The 19966-nt window shown below is 43.2% G+C and overlaps 2 protein-coding genes across 3 annotated transcripts; one reads left to right on the top strand and one right to left on the bottom strand.

Annotated features, from left to right (window-relative positions):
* Positions 1-363: 363 nt before the first annotated feature.
* On the bottom strand, positions 364-4142 carry LOC110493476 (zona pellucida sperm-binding protein 3). The gene is made up of 9 exons (XM_021567772.2): positions 3536-4142; positions 3250-3362; positions 3001-3101; positions 2741-2909; positions 1153-1264; positions 964-1052; positions 808-887; positions 517-621; positions 364-425 (listed from the first exon to the last, which is right to left on the bottom strand). Exons 1-9 carry the CDS (start codon positions 4139-4141, stop codon positions 406-408), a joined length of 1395 nt encoding a protein of 464 aa, XP_021423447.2. The 5' UTR covers position 4142; the 3' UTR covers positions 364-405.
* A 7077-nt stretch (positions 4143-11219) lies between these two features.
* On the top strand, positions 11220-19517 carry LOC110493478 (ras-related protein Rab-40C). 2 transcript variants are annotated; one of them, XM_036949423.1, is made up of 7 exons: positions 11242-11328; positions 11728-11917; positions 12134-12194; positions 12286-12346; positions 12479-12556; positions 14514-14736; positions 16620-19517. In XM_036949423.1, exons 2-7 carry the CDS (start codon positions 11764-11766, stop codon positions 16931-16933), a joined length of 891 nt encoding a protein of 296 aa, XP_036805318.1. In that variant the 5' UTR covers positions 11242-11328; positions 11728-11763; the 3' UTR covers positions 16934-19517. The 2 variants fall into 2 exon arrangements, with proteins under 2 accessions (XP_021423449.2, XP_036805318.1); XM_021567774.2 differs by having other exon boundaries at positions 11220-11917.
* The last annotated feature ends 449 nt before the right edge of the window (positions 19518-19966 follow it).

The following is a 19966-nucleotide window of genomic DNA, read 5'->3' as shown; positions in this document are numbered from 1 at the left end:
TGGCCTTGTGCCCATCACAAGGTCCACCTGTGTAATGATCATGCAGGGTGATGGAGTCTCTTGACAAAGGAGAAATGCTCAAACATGGATTTCAACAAATGTGAACACTTGAACTAAGCTTTGTACGTATGGAACATTCCTGGGTTCTTTCATTTCAGCTCATGAAATTAAGTTCACATGTTGGATTTATATATTTGGGGATTTTAAAATGACATAACAATAATTTCCAGACACATTCCAATAGTCAACTACTTCAAATAAAAAAACACCCAAATATGTATGTCTGAAAGTAATTCACTTTAATATTTCAACCCAGTTCTGCCTGTACCTCTGCAGCCATTTTGAATGAACTCAATACACATGATAATTTAAAAAGTTTATTTTATCAAAAGAACTGTCCACTGCTCAAACCCTCCCAACAGCACCTAAAACAATGAGGGAGAAAGCTATTATTTTCAGAAATTTGTGCTCATAATATATTAACATATGAAACATTCTTAAGCATTAACCAGCTACCTTCAGTAGCCCCATCGGTGAAGGTTCCCACGCTCCATGTTTTATTTTTAGCATGGTCGTCATGGGCCATCGTCATAAAATGACTGGTCACAGTTTGTGCGTGAGCTATGAGAGCGTTTTCAGATCATTATTGCATTTTCCACAGAGATTACAGTCAAACCATAATGTAAGATGGTGGTATGAATGCCTGCATTAAGTCGTCAAAATGGCTTCCCATTCCCCATTGTGCTCAGATGAAAGGGTTGGTGACAATGAGACAAGACCTGTCATGAACCGGGCCTATATACTCACCGGAGGGTTGTAGAGAAGGAGAAGGACAAGAGCCGACACAGCATGAGCAAACCGCAGCTTCACCACACAGTTCCACCCACCTAGGACAATCACAATAAATATTAAACCTCATAGCAAGGAGGTCCCTCAGAACTCAAATCACTCAGGTGAACCTACTTTTTAGTCTTTGTGTCATAGTTGCAGGATTTGAAACTTGGAGTTGGAGTGACATTCCCTGTAGTTATTTCACAGTGCAAGTGGAGTTTCTGGAAGAAAGTACGTTCTTTAAGGTGCATTACTGTAGGCCTATAGTATAGAAGCAAACCATCATGATTAGTTGTTTGGAGATTCACACATGAGTCAGACCTGATTGTCCAGGCCCTGGAAGATGAAAGCTCCGACAGTGAACCTCAAAGCATTGTTGGTTGTGTGTGACAGGAACTTTGACTGGACAGTATTCTTGCCATCCACCATGCATCTAGTGAAGAGAAGATCGTGTACTTAACACTCCAATTCGGGACAAGGTTCACTCGCTGGTTCTTATTCTCGCCTTGTAAACCAGGGACTGAGTTACAAAAGACACTAGGGCTGTTTACACAGGCAGACTGTTCTGATTTCTCTCTTGGTTGAGGTTTAACAGCACTTGGCATCCCATATATTGCATTACCACCCCCAACTGAATTATAGGCCCATGACACTGATACAAAATGGGAATCAAAAATACACTGAATATTACCCTACTTTAACCTCATCTGATCCTTCCCCAGGCCAATGGGCTGAGAGGACAGGACACTACCATGCGACAAGCTGTGCTAGTCCTCTGCACCTTACTGAAGCATACATGTCAGTCATTGGCCTATCCCTATGTGCTGTCAGACATCCCATTCACAGGAATCCTCCGAATTGCTCACCCTTGACCCATTCTCTACTTCACTCCCTCAGCACTACTCTGACTAGCCACCGAACACGTCTGATCCCCAGCGACATGTGCACCCTACAGTTGACCACTTTATCCAACGACACTACACAACCCTCTATCCCATGCCCTTCTGCACACATCCACATTTTGGAATCTCCCTCCTACACACTGTGACAGGACCATAAATGTTGCAGCTGAAACAGAGCAGTGGATTCAGCACAAAAGCTCCAATAGGATAACTGATACATCCTAACATGATCTTGTCAGGTAAAGACTGACTCAACTCAAAAGGGCTGACAGTGACAGTGTTGCCACTGGATCTGCGTCGCACCAAACTTCACACAGGAATCTTCAACTTCCATTATGTCACCCCAGAAATCACTCCCTTCAATGGTGCGCAAAGCAAGACTATACTAGTTGCGGCGCACAGAGCGCCTGCTCCCTCTGATCTAAAGAAACAAGTCCAGTCCACCGACTCAAAAGCACACCCTCTTTTCCACCCCTGGATCAGCCAAAAGACCTGGTTCCATCCTCTTCCAAAATCTCAGTCCCACTGGACCAAAAGGCATCATCATCATCATCACATCAACACAAGGCTCATGCTCCTCACAAACCTTTACCCCTTCAATTTCACCTCCATAACTCGAACTGGCATCTGGCCCACTTGCAACTTCAGTCTTCCTCGACATACCCCTTTCCCTGTTATTGCTAGAGTCAAATTCAAACCCATCCTCTTTCCCTCCAATCCTCTTCCCTTAACCAATTACCCGACTGCTGAAAATAATCCATTTCCACAAACCGAAATTTATTTAGCCTTGGGAGACTCTGTACTCCCACATCAAATGTCAATTTGACCAATCAGATAAGTTTAGACTTGATGTGATTGGTCTTTCAAGCAATTAGTGGACAAGAGAATTAGGCTGCCTGTGTAAACTACCCAGCTGTGGAATCTAGCCAATTAACAAGCAAGAAATTAACTACCATGAACAAAACAAGGCCAAGATAAATTGTAGTTCTGTAACAAAGTAGTTTTACCCATAGTTGTCGACCACAGTGTATTTGAGAGTGGAGTTGGGGCTAGCAGTCACATAACAGTTGTTAATATACACCCGCCGATGCAAAGAAATAGTGGGAACTTTGGCCTCAAAGTACATTGGTTGTCCAATGATATAGGTTTTATTTCCAGTGAGCTTGTTCCATGATTCTGAAGAGAAAGGATAGAGTTAAGGTCCATCAATAGAAAACAATACTGCAAGTGCATTCAGATTTAGGTGACATCTGTCAAGTCAACTCACCATCATAAGATATGAGGGTGACGCCAACCTTGGATTTAAGGGCCTTGAAGACTTTTCCCGCCAAACGAGGATGAAAGCCAAACTTGTAAGAGTGGTGGATCCTGTAGAAAATGGCCATTAGTGCAGTCAGACACTCAAATAATATCCAGACTAGCATACTACCTAGTATGGAGCCATGTATAGGATATGCTAGTGTGGACATTGGAACGTAGCCACCAAATGTGAAATCATGATGAAGTGGTGCTTCACCGATTGTAGCGGCATTCGATGTGAACAGAGAATGGCAACTCCCTCACAATACCGCCTATGGCCTCTGGCTCGTACTTCAGCACGTTGGAGTAGGAAATATAGTCAGCGGTACACTGGAATAGGAGAAACAACTCTAAAAACCACCAAGACATCTGAACATACTCAATCATTACAGCCATGGTTGTACAATCCCTTCAGACCATTGCAATTGGACTGGATCACTCAGGGCATACATTTGATGTCTGAGTGACAGGGGATTGTATTTCTGATGGCATTGGTAGCCAACCTTTCTATGGAAGCTACAGCTTTTGATGTTGTAGAGCATGTAGTAGTGTTCCGCGGTGGATTTGTTGACTTTGCATTTGTGGAGTTTGAGGTACTTGCAGGCGTCGGGGTTGGTGAAGGCGTCCTTTCTGATTCTCACATAAATCCTGTCGAGGTGGCACAGGACCTCAACCTTCTTAGAGTGAGCTGGAGGAGTGGTGGGAGGAGAGGCAGTGGGCAGCAGGATGTGCTTGACTGAGAGTGGCAGCGGCCTGAACTTCCCTTCGGGCTTGAAGACATCCGCTTGGTCCTCAGAAGCACGAATAGGGATGTATTCTGGTAGCTTCAGATAGTCAAACTTACGAGAATGCTCCAACATGGGAGTGGCCACGATTTGGGAACGAGATCTGACCTTGGGTTCAGATTCGTCATCAAACCTCAACTTCTCACCCCACAGAACCTCAGTGTCATTCCCGTCATCAACAGCTAAAGGGAAGCCCTTACCTGGCAAACCATAAGCAGAGTAGTAACTCATGAGCAAAAGCATCAATTTCACCACCATCTTGCCATTCACCACCAAACCTCTCTCAATAATCCAGAACAGTAAAAAGGTGTATGAGAGAACCATCATTTGCTTGTGTGTTTTATATACTAGCTACAGCACCCAAGTAATTGCAACACCTGGTGATGACTTTAATCAGTAGCATAATCAACCAATCAGCAGTCACCAGGGCCCAGTTTTTCAAAAGTTATATGATCACAGTTTCATTTTAAAGCAGATATAAATCGCCTTGTGACGGGGGAATGGACGTTTATTATGTTCAACAGGGAGGGGCAATTGAAAGTAAGATTCAGCCCACCTGCTTTTATACTATAGTTGGACTATAAGTTGTTAAATGTTTCTTCTGAAATAAATATTTTAAAATAAATATAGTTTTACCACATGAAAACAAGAGCTCAGTTCAGAGTTGACCTTAAAATTAGGGACAGACGCAAATTAATCACATTCAATTAATAATCTTCAGAAATGATTTTGTCAAAGCAACAAAATAACAAACAACAAAATAACTAGGGCTTTACAATGATGGTGGACTCTTGGTATTAAGTAGGGTTAAAATCTTCCATAGAAGGCAGAGGGTGCGCAGTCACATGTCAAAATTAGTAATTTTGGCACTTTAGCAAGTCATTATTCATATTAAAAATCTGCTTATTGAATAATCCATGTGGTCTATATTTAAGGGCACTTCAATTAATATAACAGGCTTTTAAAATGCAATATTGGTGCACAATTTTGACCTTTCTTAAAATATCAAAGAGAAGCAAAAAGCACTCATTTTGTGGAACGATCCAACTGCTGGTAGCAGTAAATCACCAACCTTGGTTTTATACCTTTTCAAACAATGCACTCCAGGTGGCAGTATGCACCCTTTCAGTTTGTTGACCAACTCAAAGAAGTAGTAGAATAAGAAAACGGGCTACTTCAAAATGGAGATGAGATGGCCTCAATGTTGCTGCCCATGCTTTCACAGACACCATAATGGGACAGATACAATGTTGCGTCAGAGAGGAAGCCCAGTGGCTGGAAGTGGGAAAGTATGGAGCGAGATGGAACTGGGCTGACATTTGGCTGATTTTCTCATCGAAGAAAAGCCTGATCTCAATACAATTTTCTGTTCCCAAAACTATGATCAGTTACGAACAGAGTACACTAAGTTTTGTAGATGTGACCCTTTGCCAAAGTAAAAAAAGGACATTGTTTACATTGAATTGAGTTATCACACACTTCACAGAGAAGGCGTTCCCTTCTTCTTCTTCTTCTTTTTTGTATTTTTCTTCTGTGGGGTTTAATGACGGTTGGCATCCAATATTTTGCATTACCGCCCCCAACTGGACTCTAGTAGAATATTTTATTTTATAGAAATAGTTACATGAGGTATAAATGCACAGTGAATAACAAATAACAGTAACGAGTAAAAATAACATGACTATATACAGGAAGTATCAGTACCTAGTCGATGTGCAGGGGTACGAGGTAACTGAGGTAGCTTTGTACATGCAGGTAGGGGTAAAGTGACTAGGCAACATAATAGATAATAGACAGCAGCAGCATATGTGGTGAGTGTAAAAGTGTGTGTGAGGGTGTGTGTTGCGTCAGTATGCATGTGAATATGTGTTTTGTGTGTGTGTCCGGTTAGCCATTTGATTAGCTATTTAGCATTCTTGATTAGCAGTTTTATGGCTTGGGTTGTAGAAACTGTTCAGGGTCCTGTTGGTTTCAGACTTGGTACAAAGGTACCGCTTGTCGTGCGGTAGCAGAGAGAACAGTCTATGGCTTTGGCAGGAGACTTTGTCAATTTTTCGGGCCTTTCTCTGACACCGCCTGGTATAGAGGTCCTGTATGGCAGGAAGCTCGGCCCAAGTGATGTACTGGATCGTACTCACCACCCTCTGTAGCGCCTTGAGGTCGGGTGCCTTGCAGTTGCCTTACCAAGGGGTGATGCAGGAGTGAAGTCTGCAGAGGTGCATCTGCAACAACCGAAAGTCGGACACTGATGTGGTTTACCAACAGCAAAGCTCAGTGCAACATGGCAGTGTTGTTCTTTATAATGTCAAAGTAAACATGTCTCCAACCCCCATATCATATGCTCACAAACTGGAAATGTACAAAACATTAGAAACACGCTCCTGATATTCAGTTGCACCCCCTTTTGCCCGCAGAACAGCCTCAATTCGTTGGGGCATGGACTCTACGAGGTCTCAAATGCGTTCCACATGGATGCTGGCTCATGTTGACTCCAATGCTTCCCACAGTTGTGTCAAGTTGGCTGGATGTCTTCGTGACCTAATTTGTATTGCAATGGTGATCAATGGCACGGCTAAAGTGGAGGGAAAGTCCAGGAAGACGGACATTATTGTGGATGCTGGGACTAAAACATTTCTCAGGGAAGGCCGGAGCAGGGCCGGATTAATGAGGGGTTTACTGGGGTTGAATTACCAATTTAACATTTTTCACATTTTAGTCACATAGCAGATGCTCTTTTCCAGAGCGACTTACAGTTAGTGCATTCATCTTAACATAGCTCGGTGGGACAACCACATATCACAGTCACAGAAAGTAAATGTGACTGTAAATGTTTCCTCAATCAGCATCAGTAAAGTCAGAGCTAGTCAGAGCTAGAGCTAGGGGGTTAAATCAAATCAAATCAAAAAGTGTTTGTCACATACACATGGTTAGCAGATGTTAATGCGAGTGTAGCGAAATGCTTGTGCTTCTAGTTCCGACCATGCAGTAATATCTAACAAGTAATCTAACCTAACAATTTCACAACAACTACCTTATACACACAAGTGTAAAGGAATGAATAAGAATATGTACATAAAAATATACTGTACATATGAGATGAGTAATGTAGGGTATGAAAACATTATATAAAGTGGCATTGTTTAAAGTGGCTAGTGATACATTTATTACAGAAATTATTCCATTATTTTTCCATTATTGGCTAGAGTTGAGTCAGTATGTTGGCAGCAGCCACTCAATGTTAGTGATGACTGTTTAACAGTCTGATGGCCTTGAGATATAAGCTATTTTTCAGTCTCTCGGTCCCCGCTTTGATGCACCTGTACTGACCTCGCCTTCTGGATGATAGCGGGGTGAACAGGCAGTGGCTCGGGTGGTTGTTGTCCTTGATGATCTTTTTGGCCTTTCTGTGACATTGGGTGGTGTAGGTGTCCTGGAGGGCAAGTAGTTTGCTGCTGCGCCTTCTTCACGATGCTGTCCGTGTGGGTGGACCATTTCAGTTTGTCCGTGATGTGTACGCCGAGGAACTTAAAACTTTCCACCCTCTCCACTACTGTCCCGTCAATGTGGATAGGGGGCTGCTTCCTCTGCTGTTTCCTGAAGTCCACGATCATCTCATTTGTTTTGTTGACATTGAGTGTGTTGACATTGAGTGTGAGGTTATTAAACAAAATACTGCATTTCCTAGGAATGCGAAGCGAGGCGGCCACCTCTGTCGGTGCCGGAAGAGAGTGCAAGTGCAAGTGCTGATTAATGTTGTATTTTCTTGTGTATTTTTTGGGGGCGGGGGTCGAGGTGAGGATGAGGATCATTTAAGATACTGTTTGAAGAGGTAGGGATTCAGATGTTTTCGGAAGATGGGTTGGGACTCTGCTGTCCTAGCACACAATACCCCATAATGACATTTTTTGCAAAGGTATAAAAAAAAGTAACAATTGAAATATCACATTTACAATAGTATTCAGACTCTTATTCAGTACTTTGTTGAAGCACCTTTGGCCGTGATAACACTCTCGAGTCTTCTTGGGTATGAAGCTACAAGCTTGACACACCTGTATTTGGGGAGTTTCTCCCATTCTTCTCTGCAGATCCTCTCAAGCTCTGTCAGGTTGAATGGGAGTGTTGCTGCACAGCTATTTTCAGGTCTCTCCGGAGATTTTCGATCGGGTTCAAGTCCGGGCTCTGGCTGGGCCACTCAAGGACATTCATAGACTTGTCCCGAAGCCACTCCTGCGTTGCCTTGGCTGTGTGCTTAGGGTCATTGTCCTGTTGGCAGTTGAACCTTTGCCCCAGTCTGAGGTCCTGAGTGCTCTGGAGAAGGTTTTCATCAAAGTTCTCTCTGTATTTTGCTCCGTTCATCTTTCCCTCGATCCTGACAATTCTCCCAGTCCCATTCCGCTGAAAAACATCCCCACAGCATGATGCTGCCACCACCGTGCTTCACCATAGGGATGGTTCCAGATATGACGTTTGGCACGCAGGCCAAATAGTTCAATCTGGATTACATCAGACCAGAGAATCTTGTTTCTCGTGGTCAGAGTCTTTAGGTGCCTTTTGGCAAACTCCAAGCGGGCTGTCATGTGCCTTTTACTGAGGCGTGGCGTCCGTCTGACTACTCTACCATAAAGGCCTGATTGGTGGAGAGCTGCAGAGATGGTTGTCCTTCTGGAAGGTTCTCCCATCTACACAGAGGAACTCTAGAGCTTTGTTCTTCCCTAGATCTGTGCCTCGACACAATCCTGTCTCAGAGCTCTACGGACAACTCCTTCGACCTCATGGCTTGGTTTTTGCTCTGTCAACTATGGGATCTTATATCGACAGGTGTGTGCCTTTCCAAATCATGTCCAATCAATTGAGTTTACCACAGGTGGACTCCAATCAAGTTGAAAAAACATCTCAAGGATGATCAACAGGATGAACCTGAGCTCAATTTCGAGTCTCATAGCAAAGGGTCTGAATACTTATGTAAATAAGGTATTTCTGTTTTATATTTTTTATAAATTGGCAAAAATGTTTTTTTTTTTATGTTTTTGCTTTGGCATTATAGGGTATTGTGTGTAGATTGATGAGGGGAAAAAAATAATTGTAGCAGTTTTAGAATCAGACTGTAACGTAGAAAAATGTGGAAAAAGTCAAGGGGTCTGAATACTTTCCGAATGCACTGTATACGGCTTATTGCATAATACCTGGGATAGAATAGTATATGTACAGCAATAGTTGAATAGGATGGAAAAGCAGGGTGATTTTGTTTAGTTTAAATAAAATGTTGATAGTTTGTATGATTTTTTCACCCCACTTTGTTTCCTTTTTGGGATCCTTATTATCCACCCAAACAGTAGGTAGCTTTATGCAAATCAAATTGTTTGCGAACGCCATTATACCAGAGAAGAAGAAGAAGAAGAAGAAGAAGAAAACCGGCAAACTGGATGTAAGGATATTTAAGTTATCCTGTAGGAGCTTTTGTGCCGAATACATTACGTTGTTACAGGTGTCAAGCATATGGGCATGTGGTAGCAGTGTGTAAGAGGGAGGTTCCTAGGTGTGAGAAGTGACCAGAAGGGCATGAGACAAAGGAATGTGTAGCATTGGAGAAAGTAGTAGTACACTTGAAGTCAGAAGTTTACATACACTTATGTTGGAGTCATTAAAACTTGTTATTTAACCACTCCTCACATTTCGGTTAGGACAAGTCGGTTAGGACATCTACTTTGTGCATGACACAAGTAATTTTTCCAACAATTGTTTACAGACAGATTATTTCACAACTGGCTAAACCACAATTCCAGTGGGTCAGAAGTTTACATACACTAAGATGACTGATGAAAATGATGTCATGGCTTTAGATGCTTCTGATAGGCTAATTGTCATGATTTGAGTCAATTGGAGGTGTACCTGTGGGTGTATTTCAAGGCCTAGCTTCAAACTCAGTGCCTCTTTGCTTGACATCGTGGGGAAATCTAAAGAAATTAGCCAAGACCTCAGAAAAAAATGTTTGACCTCCATAAGTCCAGTTCATCCTTGGGAGCTATTTCCAAACGCCTGAAGGTACCACGTTCATCTGTACAAGCAATAGTACGCAAGTATAAACACCATGGGACCACACAACCGTCATACCGCTCATGAAGGAGACGCTTTCTGTCTCCTAGAGATGAACATACTTTGTTGCGAAAAGTGCAAATCAATCCCAGAACAACAGCGGGAGGAGGAAACAGGTACAAAAGTATCTATATACACAGTAAAGCAAGTCCTATATCGACATAACCTGACAGGCCACTCAGCAAGGAAGAAGCCACTGCTCCAAAACCACCATAAAAAAGCCATACTACGTTTTGCAACTGCACATGGGGACAAAGATCATACCTTTTGGAGAAATGTCCTCTGGTCTGATGAAACAAAAATAGAACTGTTTGTCCAAAGAACACCATCCCAACCGTGAAGCACGGGGGTGGTAGCATCATGTTGTGGCAGTGCTTTGCTGCAGGAGGGACTGGTCCACTGCACAAAATAGAAAATAGAAAATTAAGTGGATATATTGAAGCAACATCTCAAGACATCAGTCAGGAAGTTAAAGCTTGGTCGCAAATGGGTCTCCAACTGGACCATGACCCCAAGCATACTTACAAAGTTGTGGCAAATGGCTTAAGGTCAACCGAGTCAAGGTATTGGAGTGGCCATCACAAAGCAATGACCTCAATCCAATAGAAAATTTGTGGGCAGAACTGAAAAAGCGTGTGCGAGCAAGGAGGCCTACAAACCTGACTCAGTTACACCAGCTCTGTCAGTAGGAATGGGCCAAAATTCACCCAACTTATTTGGGAAGCTTGTGGAAGGCTACCCGAAACATTTGACCAAAGTTAAACAATTTAAAGGCAATGCTACCAAATACTAATTGAGTGTATGTACATTTCTGACACACTAGGAATGTGATGATAGAAATCAAATCTGAAATAAATCATTCTCTCTACTATTATTCTGACATGTCACATTCCTAAAATAAAGTGGTGATCCTAACTGACCTAAGACAGGGAGAGTGTGGTAACATCTCACAGCAAGAACTGGCAAAGCTGGTGCAGTCCATCACTGCAGTACTTAATGTAGCTGGTGTCCACACTGTTACTTTTGATTTTGACCCCCCCTTTGTTCAGGGACACATTATTCCATTTCTGTTTGTCACATGTTTTTGGAACTTGTTCGGTTCATGTCTCAGTTGCTGAATCTTGTTATGTTCATAAAAATATTTATTAAGTTTGCTGAAAATTAACGCAGTTGACAATGAGAGGACGTTTATTTTTTGCTGAGTTCTTAAGGGAGTTGAACTCCAGTCTAGTGGGTGGCGGTAATGCAACATATATTTGATGCCAACCACTATTAAACTTAACCAAAGAAGAAGAGGAACCGGAAAACCGGATGTTGATGCTGGCAAAAGCTAAATCTAGGTTGATGTTATTTGCAGTGCTTTGATACTGACGCGTACTCGAAGGCAACTAATTGTTATTTATGGACTCTTAAATGAAGTAACATTTTCGTTTTGAATTAACATTTCAAAAACAATGTTTTACCTTGTAGAGGACATTTGGTTTTGGAGGCAGAATGGCCCAGATTAATTAATGATGTTTTCGTAAATTAGTTTAGGTAGCTAACGTTAGCACGGGGTATTTTTCTTTCACATAAGTTACTAGATAGCTAACTAACGTTAGCTAGGTAATGAATTTTCTAAGAAAACATGATGGAATTGGAGATAATTCGTGCTCAACGCTCATTGTATGTTTTGTAGCTAGTGGTGCGCGACACTGCTAGCTAGTAACCTTAATTTCTCTGTGGCTAACGTTAGCTATAGTATCGTTAGCTAGTAAACAACGTCGTTCTCCCTTAGTGTTCGACAAGGCATTTCACACAACTTCTCCCACCCGCAGTCGTGGATCTCCAAACTCGGTCTTAACTTGATACCAATGCGTGGGATGATGGCTACACAGGGCAGCCCTGTCAAGAGTTACGACTACCTCCTGAAGTTCTTGCTGGTTGGAGACAGTGATGTGGGGAAAGGAGAGATCCTAGACAGTCTGCAGGACGGATCAGCAGAGTCTCCCTATCCCTACAGCAGTGGTGAGTGTATGTAACTAGTTAGAATACATCAAGTGTATACATTATATGAAGTATAAACATACTAGTCAGTGTTTTTTTTACTCTGGAATCAAACTGGCCCTTTGCCATTATACTCTCCATCATAGGCTATCAAGCTTGTTGATGAAAAATCAATCCCTTGTAGTTTGAGGTTAAGGTTGGGCTGGCTGTCTGCTATAATCATGTTTGTTTTCTCAGGGATTGACTACAAGACTACCACAATCCTGTTGGATGGGAGAAGAGTCAAGTTAGAGTTGTGGTACATGTAGAAAATACTTGTCTAATACTTGCAGAAAACTCATTGACAGAAAGCTAAACGGAATCTAATAGGGTCATTCTTTGTTCAACAGGGATACGTCTGGACAGGGTCGATTCTGCACAATCTTCCGGTCATATTCACGTGGGGCACAGGTGGGTTAGACCCCTTCATTCCAAATGCTTCAGGTTCTAGGCTATATCATCTGTGTATTCAGGGACAAGCGGACTGTTTACTGATTAAAGATGTATTGCTTGTTCATGTCCCCCCACTCCCCCAACCCACAGGGAATCCTGCTAGTTTATGATATCACAAATGGCTGGTCGTTTGATGGCATTGACCGCTGGATCCGGGAGATCGATGAGGTAAGCTAGTTTGCTGACTGATCATTTAACACTGCACGTCTGACGATGTGACTCAAGTCTTCATTCTAAAGAGCATATGTGCCTCATCATGCTGCAGTAATAGCTCAAATGAAAATCCACCATACCGGTTTGTAGCTAGTAGAATCACTAGCCATGTAGAGCTATTGCCAGGCGGGCAGGCTGTAGTCTGAGGATCTGCTGTTGTTGTCAAAAGACTCCCCTCAGGCAAACGGTTTAGGTCAGTCACGACCAAAACCTCCCACAACCTGAATAGCTTTTCCCTCTGTGCTGTGGCCTTCACCAACTGGCCACTGGTACACATTTTATCTTCCCGCTCATAGACTTTACACTCTGCACTATTGTGGCGGCATGTAGCCTAGTGGTTAGAGCGTTAGGCCAGTAACTGAAAGGTTGCCAGATCAAATCCCCGAGCTGACAAGGTAAAAATCTGTCGTTCTGCCCCTGAACAAGGCAGTTAACCCAATGTTTCTAGGCCATCATTGTAAATAAGAATTTGTTCTTAACTGACTTGCCTAGTTAAATAAAGGATAAATACAAACAAACAAAAAATCTGCAAGGTTGTAAACTCATCACTTTTTGGAGATATTCGCTGTTTTCATTTCAAAATAGGTTGTCCACGTGAATCGTGTCGATCCGCAAAAAAAAAATGGAGGAGAGGCCGAAAATATCGTCTCCCTCTGTGATCACTGAATGATGGTGCGTTTCTCATTTAGAAATGAATGACTGAGCACAGAATGCTTCCCTATGCGTCCTACAAATAGAATATTAAACAGAGTTAAGAGTGTGACGTCATATCAGAATGACCACATCCCCTAACCAGCCATTAGCCTACCTCAGCTGCTCCTCTCCATCTGTTCTCCATCAGTTTATAAATGTTATTAAGCTGTGATGGTGAGCTGGGGTGTGCAGACAGTGATGAGGTTTGTTGTTACATTTGTTTAGTTATTGGAGCGGCATGGTAGTTTTTGGTTTGATAACAAACAACCTTGTTTAGCCATGCTACCTGGCTGGCTAGCTAACATCATGGTACCTTGTCTGTGCACACATTTGGATGGCACTGGAAAAAGGGATAGATAGTCCACTCAAAGAGATGCTTCAAAGGTAGGATGCATATGCCTGATAAATGTATTCTAAGCTAAATCAGAATCTAAAATCTATTTTTTTCTTCTTCTGGTTTTTCTGTTCCTTAAATTCTGTTTGGTGCCTAACTTTTGGTGTGTGTGTGAAGAGTAGTCTAAAGATGGTTTCATATAGGCCTAGTGTGTTTTCCCCTTACTGCCACTATGAAAATGCAGATCATTATGCATTTCTATTCCCTTACTACATTCCTCCTGCCCAATCACAGGTAGGCCTTTGGATATGAGCAAATCAGCTCTTTTCTGCAGTAGCCTTTTTTATTATACAGTAAAAAGTGTGAAGTTAAATTCAGAGGTGTGAATATCAGGGACAGGTTTTCGTGCAGAACGTATAGAGAACGGAAACAGTAGATTTAACAATTGACATCAATAAGGGATCATAGTTTTCACATGGGTCCACCTGGTCAGTCTGTGTCTTGGAAAGAGCAGGTGTTCCTAATGTTTTGTTTTGTTCTAATGTAGTTTAAAGTGTTAATTATATAGTCTAGTTTTTAGCTTCAGTGTACTTGCTGTGTGTGGATTCTGTGTCTCTATATTTAGTATTTTCTGTCTATTGTCTGTCTGACTCTGTAGCAGCACCATTTCACCAAGAGACATTCCTGGACATGCAAATGTATTTACAGAATAAAGGTGATTTCTACTCTTCCTGTTTCCTGCTTTGAGAAGGCCGGTGTGTTTTCTGTTCAAACAGGGTTTGTGTGTGATTTGATTAAAGGAATCGTAAACAAGATGGGAGTTGTTAACAAAACAACCCCTACTCTCAATATCATCCTCCTATTGATTTCTCTCCTTTCCCCCAGCATGCCCCGGGGGTGCCCCGCATCCTAGTTGGCAACCGGCTCCACCTGGCCTTTAAGAGGCAGGTGCCCACGGAGCAGGCCCGCGCCTACGCCGAGAAGAACGGCATGACCTTCTTTGAGGTCAGCCCTCTGTGCAACTTCAACGTCATCGAGTCGTTCACGGAGCTGTCGCGCATCGTGCTGATGAGGCACGGCATGGAGAAGTTCTGGAGACCAAACCGAGGTGAGGAGACCAGGGAAGACTAAAGTTACAGCCACTGTAGGGTCTTGGGTTGGGAAGCCTTAGGGTGCAGTAAAACAATGGGAAAGGTTATTGTTGGTGTGAGGAAACCTGGGTTTGTTTGTTATTTTATGTTGCTACCCTTCAAGTCTTTGATTTGATTCATATATGGAATATATCTAAACTCAGCAAAAAAAAGAAACGTCCCTTTTTGAGGACCCTGTCTTTCAAAGATCATTCGTAAACATCCAAATAACTTCACAGATCTTCATTATAAAGGGTTTAAACACTGTTTCCCATGCTTGTTCAATCAACCATAAACAATTAATGAACATGCACCTGTGGAACGGTTGTTAAGACACTAACAGTAGGCAATTAAGGTCACAGTTATGAAAACTTAGGACACTAAAGAGGCCTTTCTACTGACTCTGAAAAACACCAAAAGAAAGATGCCCAGGGTCCCTGCTCATCTGCGTGAACGTGCCTTGGGCATGCTGCAAAGAGGCATGAGGACTACAGATGTGACCAGGGCAATAAATTGCAATGTCCGTACTGTGAGATGCCTAAGACAGCGCTACAGGGAGACAGGACGGACAGCTGATTGTCCTTGCAGTGGCAGACCACGTGTAACAACACTTGCACAGGATCGGTACATCTGAACATCACACCTGCGGGACAGGTACAGGATGGCAACAACAACTGCCCGAGTTACACCAGGAACATACAATCCCTCCATCAGTGCTCGGACTGTATGTAGTAGCCTGAGAGAGGCTGGACTGAGGGCTTGTAGGCATGTTGTAAGGCAGGTCCTCACCAGACATCACCGGCAACAACATCACCTATAGACACAAACCCACCGTCACTGGACCAGACAGGACTGGCAAAAAGTGCTCTTCACTGACGAGTCGCGGTTTTGTCTCACCAGGTGTGATGGTCGGATTCGCGTTTATCATCAAAGGAATGAGCGTTACACCGAGGCCTTTACTCTGGAGGGTGATCGATTTGGAGGTGGACGGGCCGTCATGGTCTGGGGCTGTGTGTCACCGCATCATCGGACTGAGCTTGTTGTCATTGCAGGCAATATCAACGCTGTTCGTTACAGGGAAGACATCCTCCTCCTTCATGTGGTACCCTTCCTGCAGGCTCATCCTGACATGACCCTCCAGCATGACAATGCCATCAGCCATACTGCTCTTTCTGTGTGTGAATCCTTGCAAGACAGGAATGTCAGTGTTCTGCCATGGCCAGCGAAGAGCCCAGATCTCAATCCCATTGAGTACGTCTGGGACCTGTTGGATCGGAGGGTGAGGGCAAGGGCCATTCCCCCCCCAGAAATGTCTGTGAACTTGCACGTGCCTTGGTGGAAGAGTGGGGTAACATCTCACAGCAAGAACTGGCAAATCTGGTGCAGTCCATGAGGAGGAGATGCACTGCAGTAGTTAATGCAGCTGGTGGCCACACCAGATACTGACTGTTACTTTTGATTTTGACCCCCCTTTGTTCAGGGACACATTATTCAATTTCTGTTAGTCACATGTCTGTGGAACTTGTTCAGTTTGTGTCTCAGTTGTTGAATCTTGTTATGTTCATACAAATATTTACACGTTAAGTTTGCTGAAAATTAACGCAGTTGACAGTGAGAGGATGTTTCTTTTTTTGCCGAGTTTATTTGGAATAATGAAAGGTGGTTGTCTCTTGCTTGCTGGGTTCTCATTTGATGGGAGGAAGCGCACTGGGCTCTCCTCGTCATTGACGCAACAGCAGCTGTCCCACCTGCAAAATAAACCAGCAACACAACTAGATTGTTGTCATGTCCTCTACTATACCGTTATAGCATGTAATACAACATGACTATGTCCTTCCCTGTCCATCCCCTTCCCCACCAGTGTTCAGCCTCCAGGACCTATGTTGCCGTGCCATCGTCTCATGCACCCCCGTCCACCTCATTGACAAGCTGCCTCTCCCCGTGGCCATCAAGTCCCACCTCAAATCCTTCTCCATGGCCAACGGAATGAATGCTGTCATGATGCATGGACGCTCCTACTCCGTGGCCACCAATGCGGCGGGCGGCAGCGGCGGCGTGAGCGGCAACAACAACAGCAGCAGCAAGGGAAACAGTCTCAAACGCTCCAAGTCCTTTAAACCGCCTCCGAGCCCCCCCAAGAGTAGCAGCAGCAAAAGTAACTGTAACATCACCTAGTGAGGGGCAAGGGAGGAACTTCTGAGGCCTCCCATTGGGCCTAATGCTATCGCTGATGCGGGTGCTCAGGGGCCCCAATTTGGAGATGCATAAACACACAACAGGAACTGTAAAAGCTGTGAGTGAGTCCAATATGGCTTTCACTCTTTCTTAGACTCCTAGCGCCATCTTGTGGGTCTCCGTTAAACCTACAGCTACCACCCACTGTAACCAGTAGAGCTCGCTAGCTTGTCGTCCTAAAACCCAGAAGTGAGTTACCTCTGTTTTTTTCAGACTTTCCTATGGGGAAAGAATAGGGGTTTTGAGATAAACACTGAAAATAAGGTCTGTGGTAAACACAGGCTTAGGAGATCTTATACACTTTGTTCTATGAGATAATAGCAGCCAGTTAACATGACCTTTATTCATTATGAAGCCTTTATGTGCTTTTTTTATTACGTAAATGCATCCAAATTCACAAAGTGACGTTAGCTGATGAAGATTATCTCCTAGAACAAAATGTATAATATCTCCTAAGCCTGTGTTTACCACAGACCTTATTTTCAGTGTTTATCTTAAAAAACGACATTTTCCCCAGTCCATCGAATCGTGGCGGAGTTAGTGCCTACAAAAAGACAACATGACTATTTCTCTCCATACAGCCTCTTGGACTTTAAGCTGTGACGTCATCACTCACCTTCCTGTCAACACTACAAGAGAGTATGAGGACTCTGAACAGATTCGCTGGGTATATTTATATGTAGACTTATTGTACATGTGTGGTAATCGGTCGGCTTGTTTTCCAGTGGATGTTTTGCACTGACTTCTTACGTGATTCGTCTTGAATGTTTTGCGAGTTTGTGTGGGATTGTGTTATTATGCCTGTCCGTTGACTTTGTCCCTCTTCAATACTTATAGCCTATGTCTGGGTCGTGTTCATTAGGGCATGCGATGGAAAACGTTTTGCAGCGGAAACCGAAAATTTGAGCGTTTGTTATTGAACAAGCTCAGGTTGTCCTTTCTTGTTTGTCTTTTTTATTTTCATTTGCTGCCTACTGAACATGACCCTGGTTTGATATGGCTCAGAAACACATTGAGTGATTATTCTTTCCAAATCTCACACGGATTTGCCAACAAATGGAACACTTAAAATATTGAAACTTAAAAAAAATAATAATTTTACTCTCTGCACTCTGACAAAGTTTTCTTGTGTCTTAATGTTACCTTTATTTAACTGGGCAAGTCAGTTAAGAACAAATTCTTATTTTCAATGACGGCCTAGGAACAGTGGGTTAACTGCCTTGTTCAGGGGCAGAACGACACATTGTTCAGCTCGGGGATTTGATCTTGCAACCTTTCGGTTACTAGTCCAACGCTCTAACCACTAGGCTACCTGCCACCCATCCATCTGTTGGTCTTCTTCTGTGTGTTGCTCTGCCTGTTGACTTGGGTCCTTGTCCTGTTTGGCACCAGAATGTATAACACCAGTCTGGTCTGTGCTCATATGATTGATTTAAAAGCAAATGGGGTCAAGCTGTTATAGCATAGGGTCATTGTAGATTTCACTGGTTTCATTTCAGAATAATGGGTGCAATATCAGACTGCTCTCCCTCACTGTTTGCAGTTTAAAGATATACTCAGCAATATGACGTAGATGCAGAAAGTAAACCGCATTGGGGGGGGGGCTTCCCTAAGGCTCTACTTCGTGTGAGAGTGTAGTCTTGCATCTTGATCATCTCCATATCTGCCGTGCTGCTCGTGGCAATGTCATTTAGCTGAGTCTACCTTTTAATGCTGATCAGAGAGCCGATGGTGTGTTGATCCAAGTCTGTTTGCTCATTCATGGCCCTTTGCCCTGAGTGACCCTGTGAGTAACCAATATGTGCCTGGCTTTTTACCGGTATCATGATTTATCTTGAAGTATCAGTAGGATTTTTGGGGAAATGCCGCAAAGGGCTAAAATATCTTTCATCTGAATCACTTTGATAAGTGGTTATGTTAACTTGTGACTTACTAACTTTGGACTCCAGTAAACTTAAATGTATCCACATAAAGCTAAATCCATACAAGCTTAATAAAAAATAAAGAGTTCATATTCACAATTTTATTTATACCCATTTGTTTATAAATAATATTCAGGTTTTTGTTGGTGTCTTTTATATTTTTGTAAAGGACAAAATTCTTAAATGTATTTACACAGACATTCCCTATGCTCACTGCAAGAGAGAGGAAAACCAATGCATGACATTTCTGTTTCTACACCCTTTTATTAAATAAAAGGTCAAGGAAAATAATCATTATTCAGGGTATTATAAGCACTACCTGTATGTGGTATAAGCTGCTGAGTGGATTGTAAGGATGATGAACGGTTTTGCAAATAAATGTGGCTGCATAGTTGCCATGGAAAGCAATCGTTTCCCCCAAATTAAACTGTTATACTTGTTTTTTCTTCAAAATGATTTATTACTGAATAACTAACTGTATTGTATATTTTTGATTAGTTGATATACGTTTTGCTCATGTGCATATTTAGCACTTACCCTACTCTTCCTGGGGACCAAATAGGAAACAAAACACAACAAATAAAATACATAATACCATGTCACCTGTTTCTGCCTCACGCTTCAGAAAACAGGAAACAGGAGATGGCTCCTGGCGCCCTATGAGCCGGTCTGGCTCCTGCCCTATGAGCCGTTCTGGCTCCTGCCTTATGAGCCGTTCTGGCTCCTGCCCTATGAGCCGTTCTGGCTCCTGCCCTATGAGCCGTTCTGGCTCCTGCCCTATGAGCCGGTCTGGCTCCTGCCCTATGAGCCGTTCTGGCTCCTGCCTTATGAGCCGTTCTGGCTCCTGCCCTATGAGCCGTTCTGGCTCCTGCCCTATGAGCCGTTCTGGCTCCTGCCCTATGAGCCGGTCTGGCTCCTGCCCTATGAGCCGGTCTGGCTCCTGCCCTATGAGCCGTTCTGGCTCCTGCCTGGCTCCTGCCTGGCTCCTGCCCTATGAGCCGTTCTGGCTCCTGCCCTATGAGCCGGTCTGGCTCCTGCCCTATGAGCCGTT

This window comes from Oncorhynchus mykiss, chromosome 17 (assembly GCF_013265735.2).
Source record: "Oncorhynchus mykiss isolate Arlee chromosome 17, USDA_OmykA_1.1, whole genome shotgun sequence".
Taxonomy (NCBI): Eukaryota; Metazoa; Chordata; class Actinopteri; order Salmoniformes; family Salmonidae; genus Oncorhynchus; species Oncorhynchus mykiss.
Note: the sequence above shows the minus strand (reverse complement) of the source record. Positions and strands in the feature narration are given on the sequence as shown.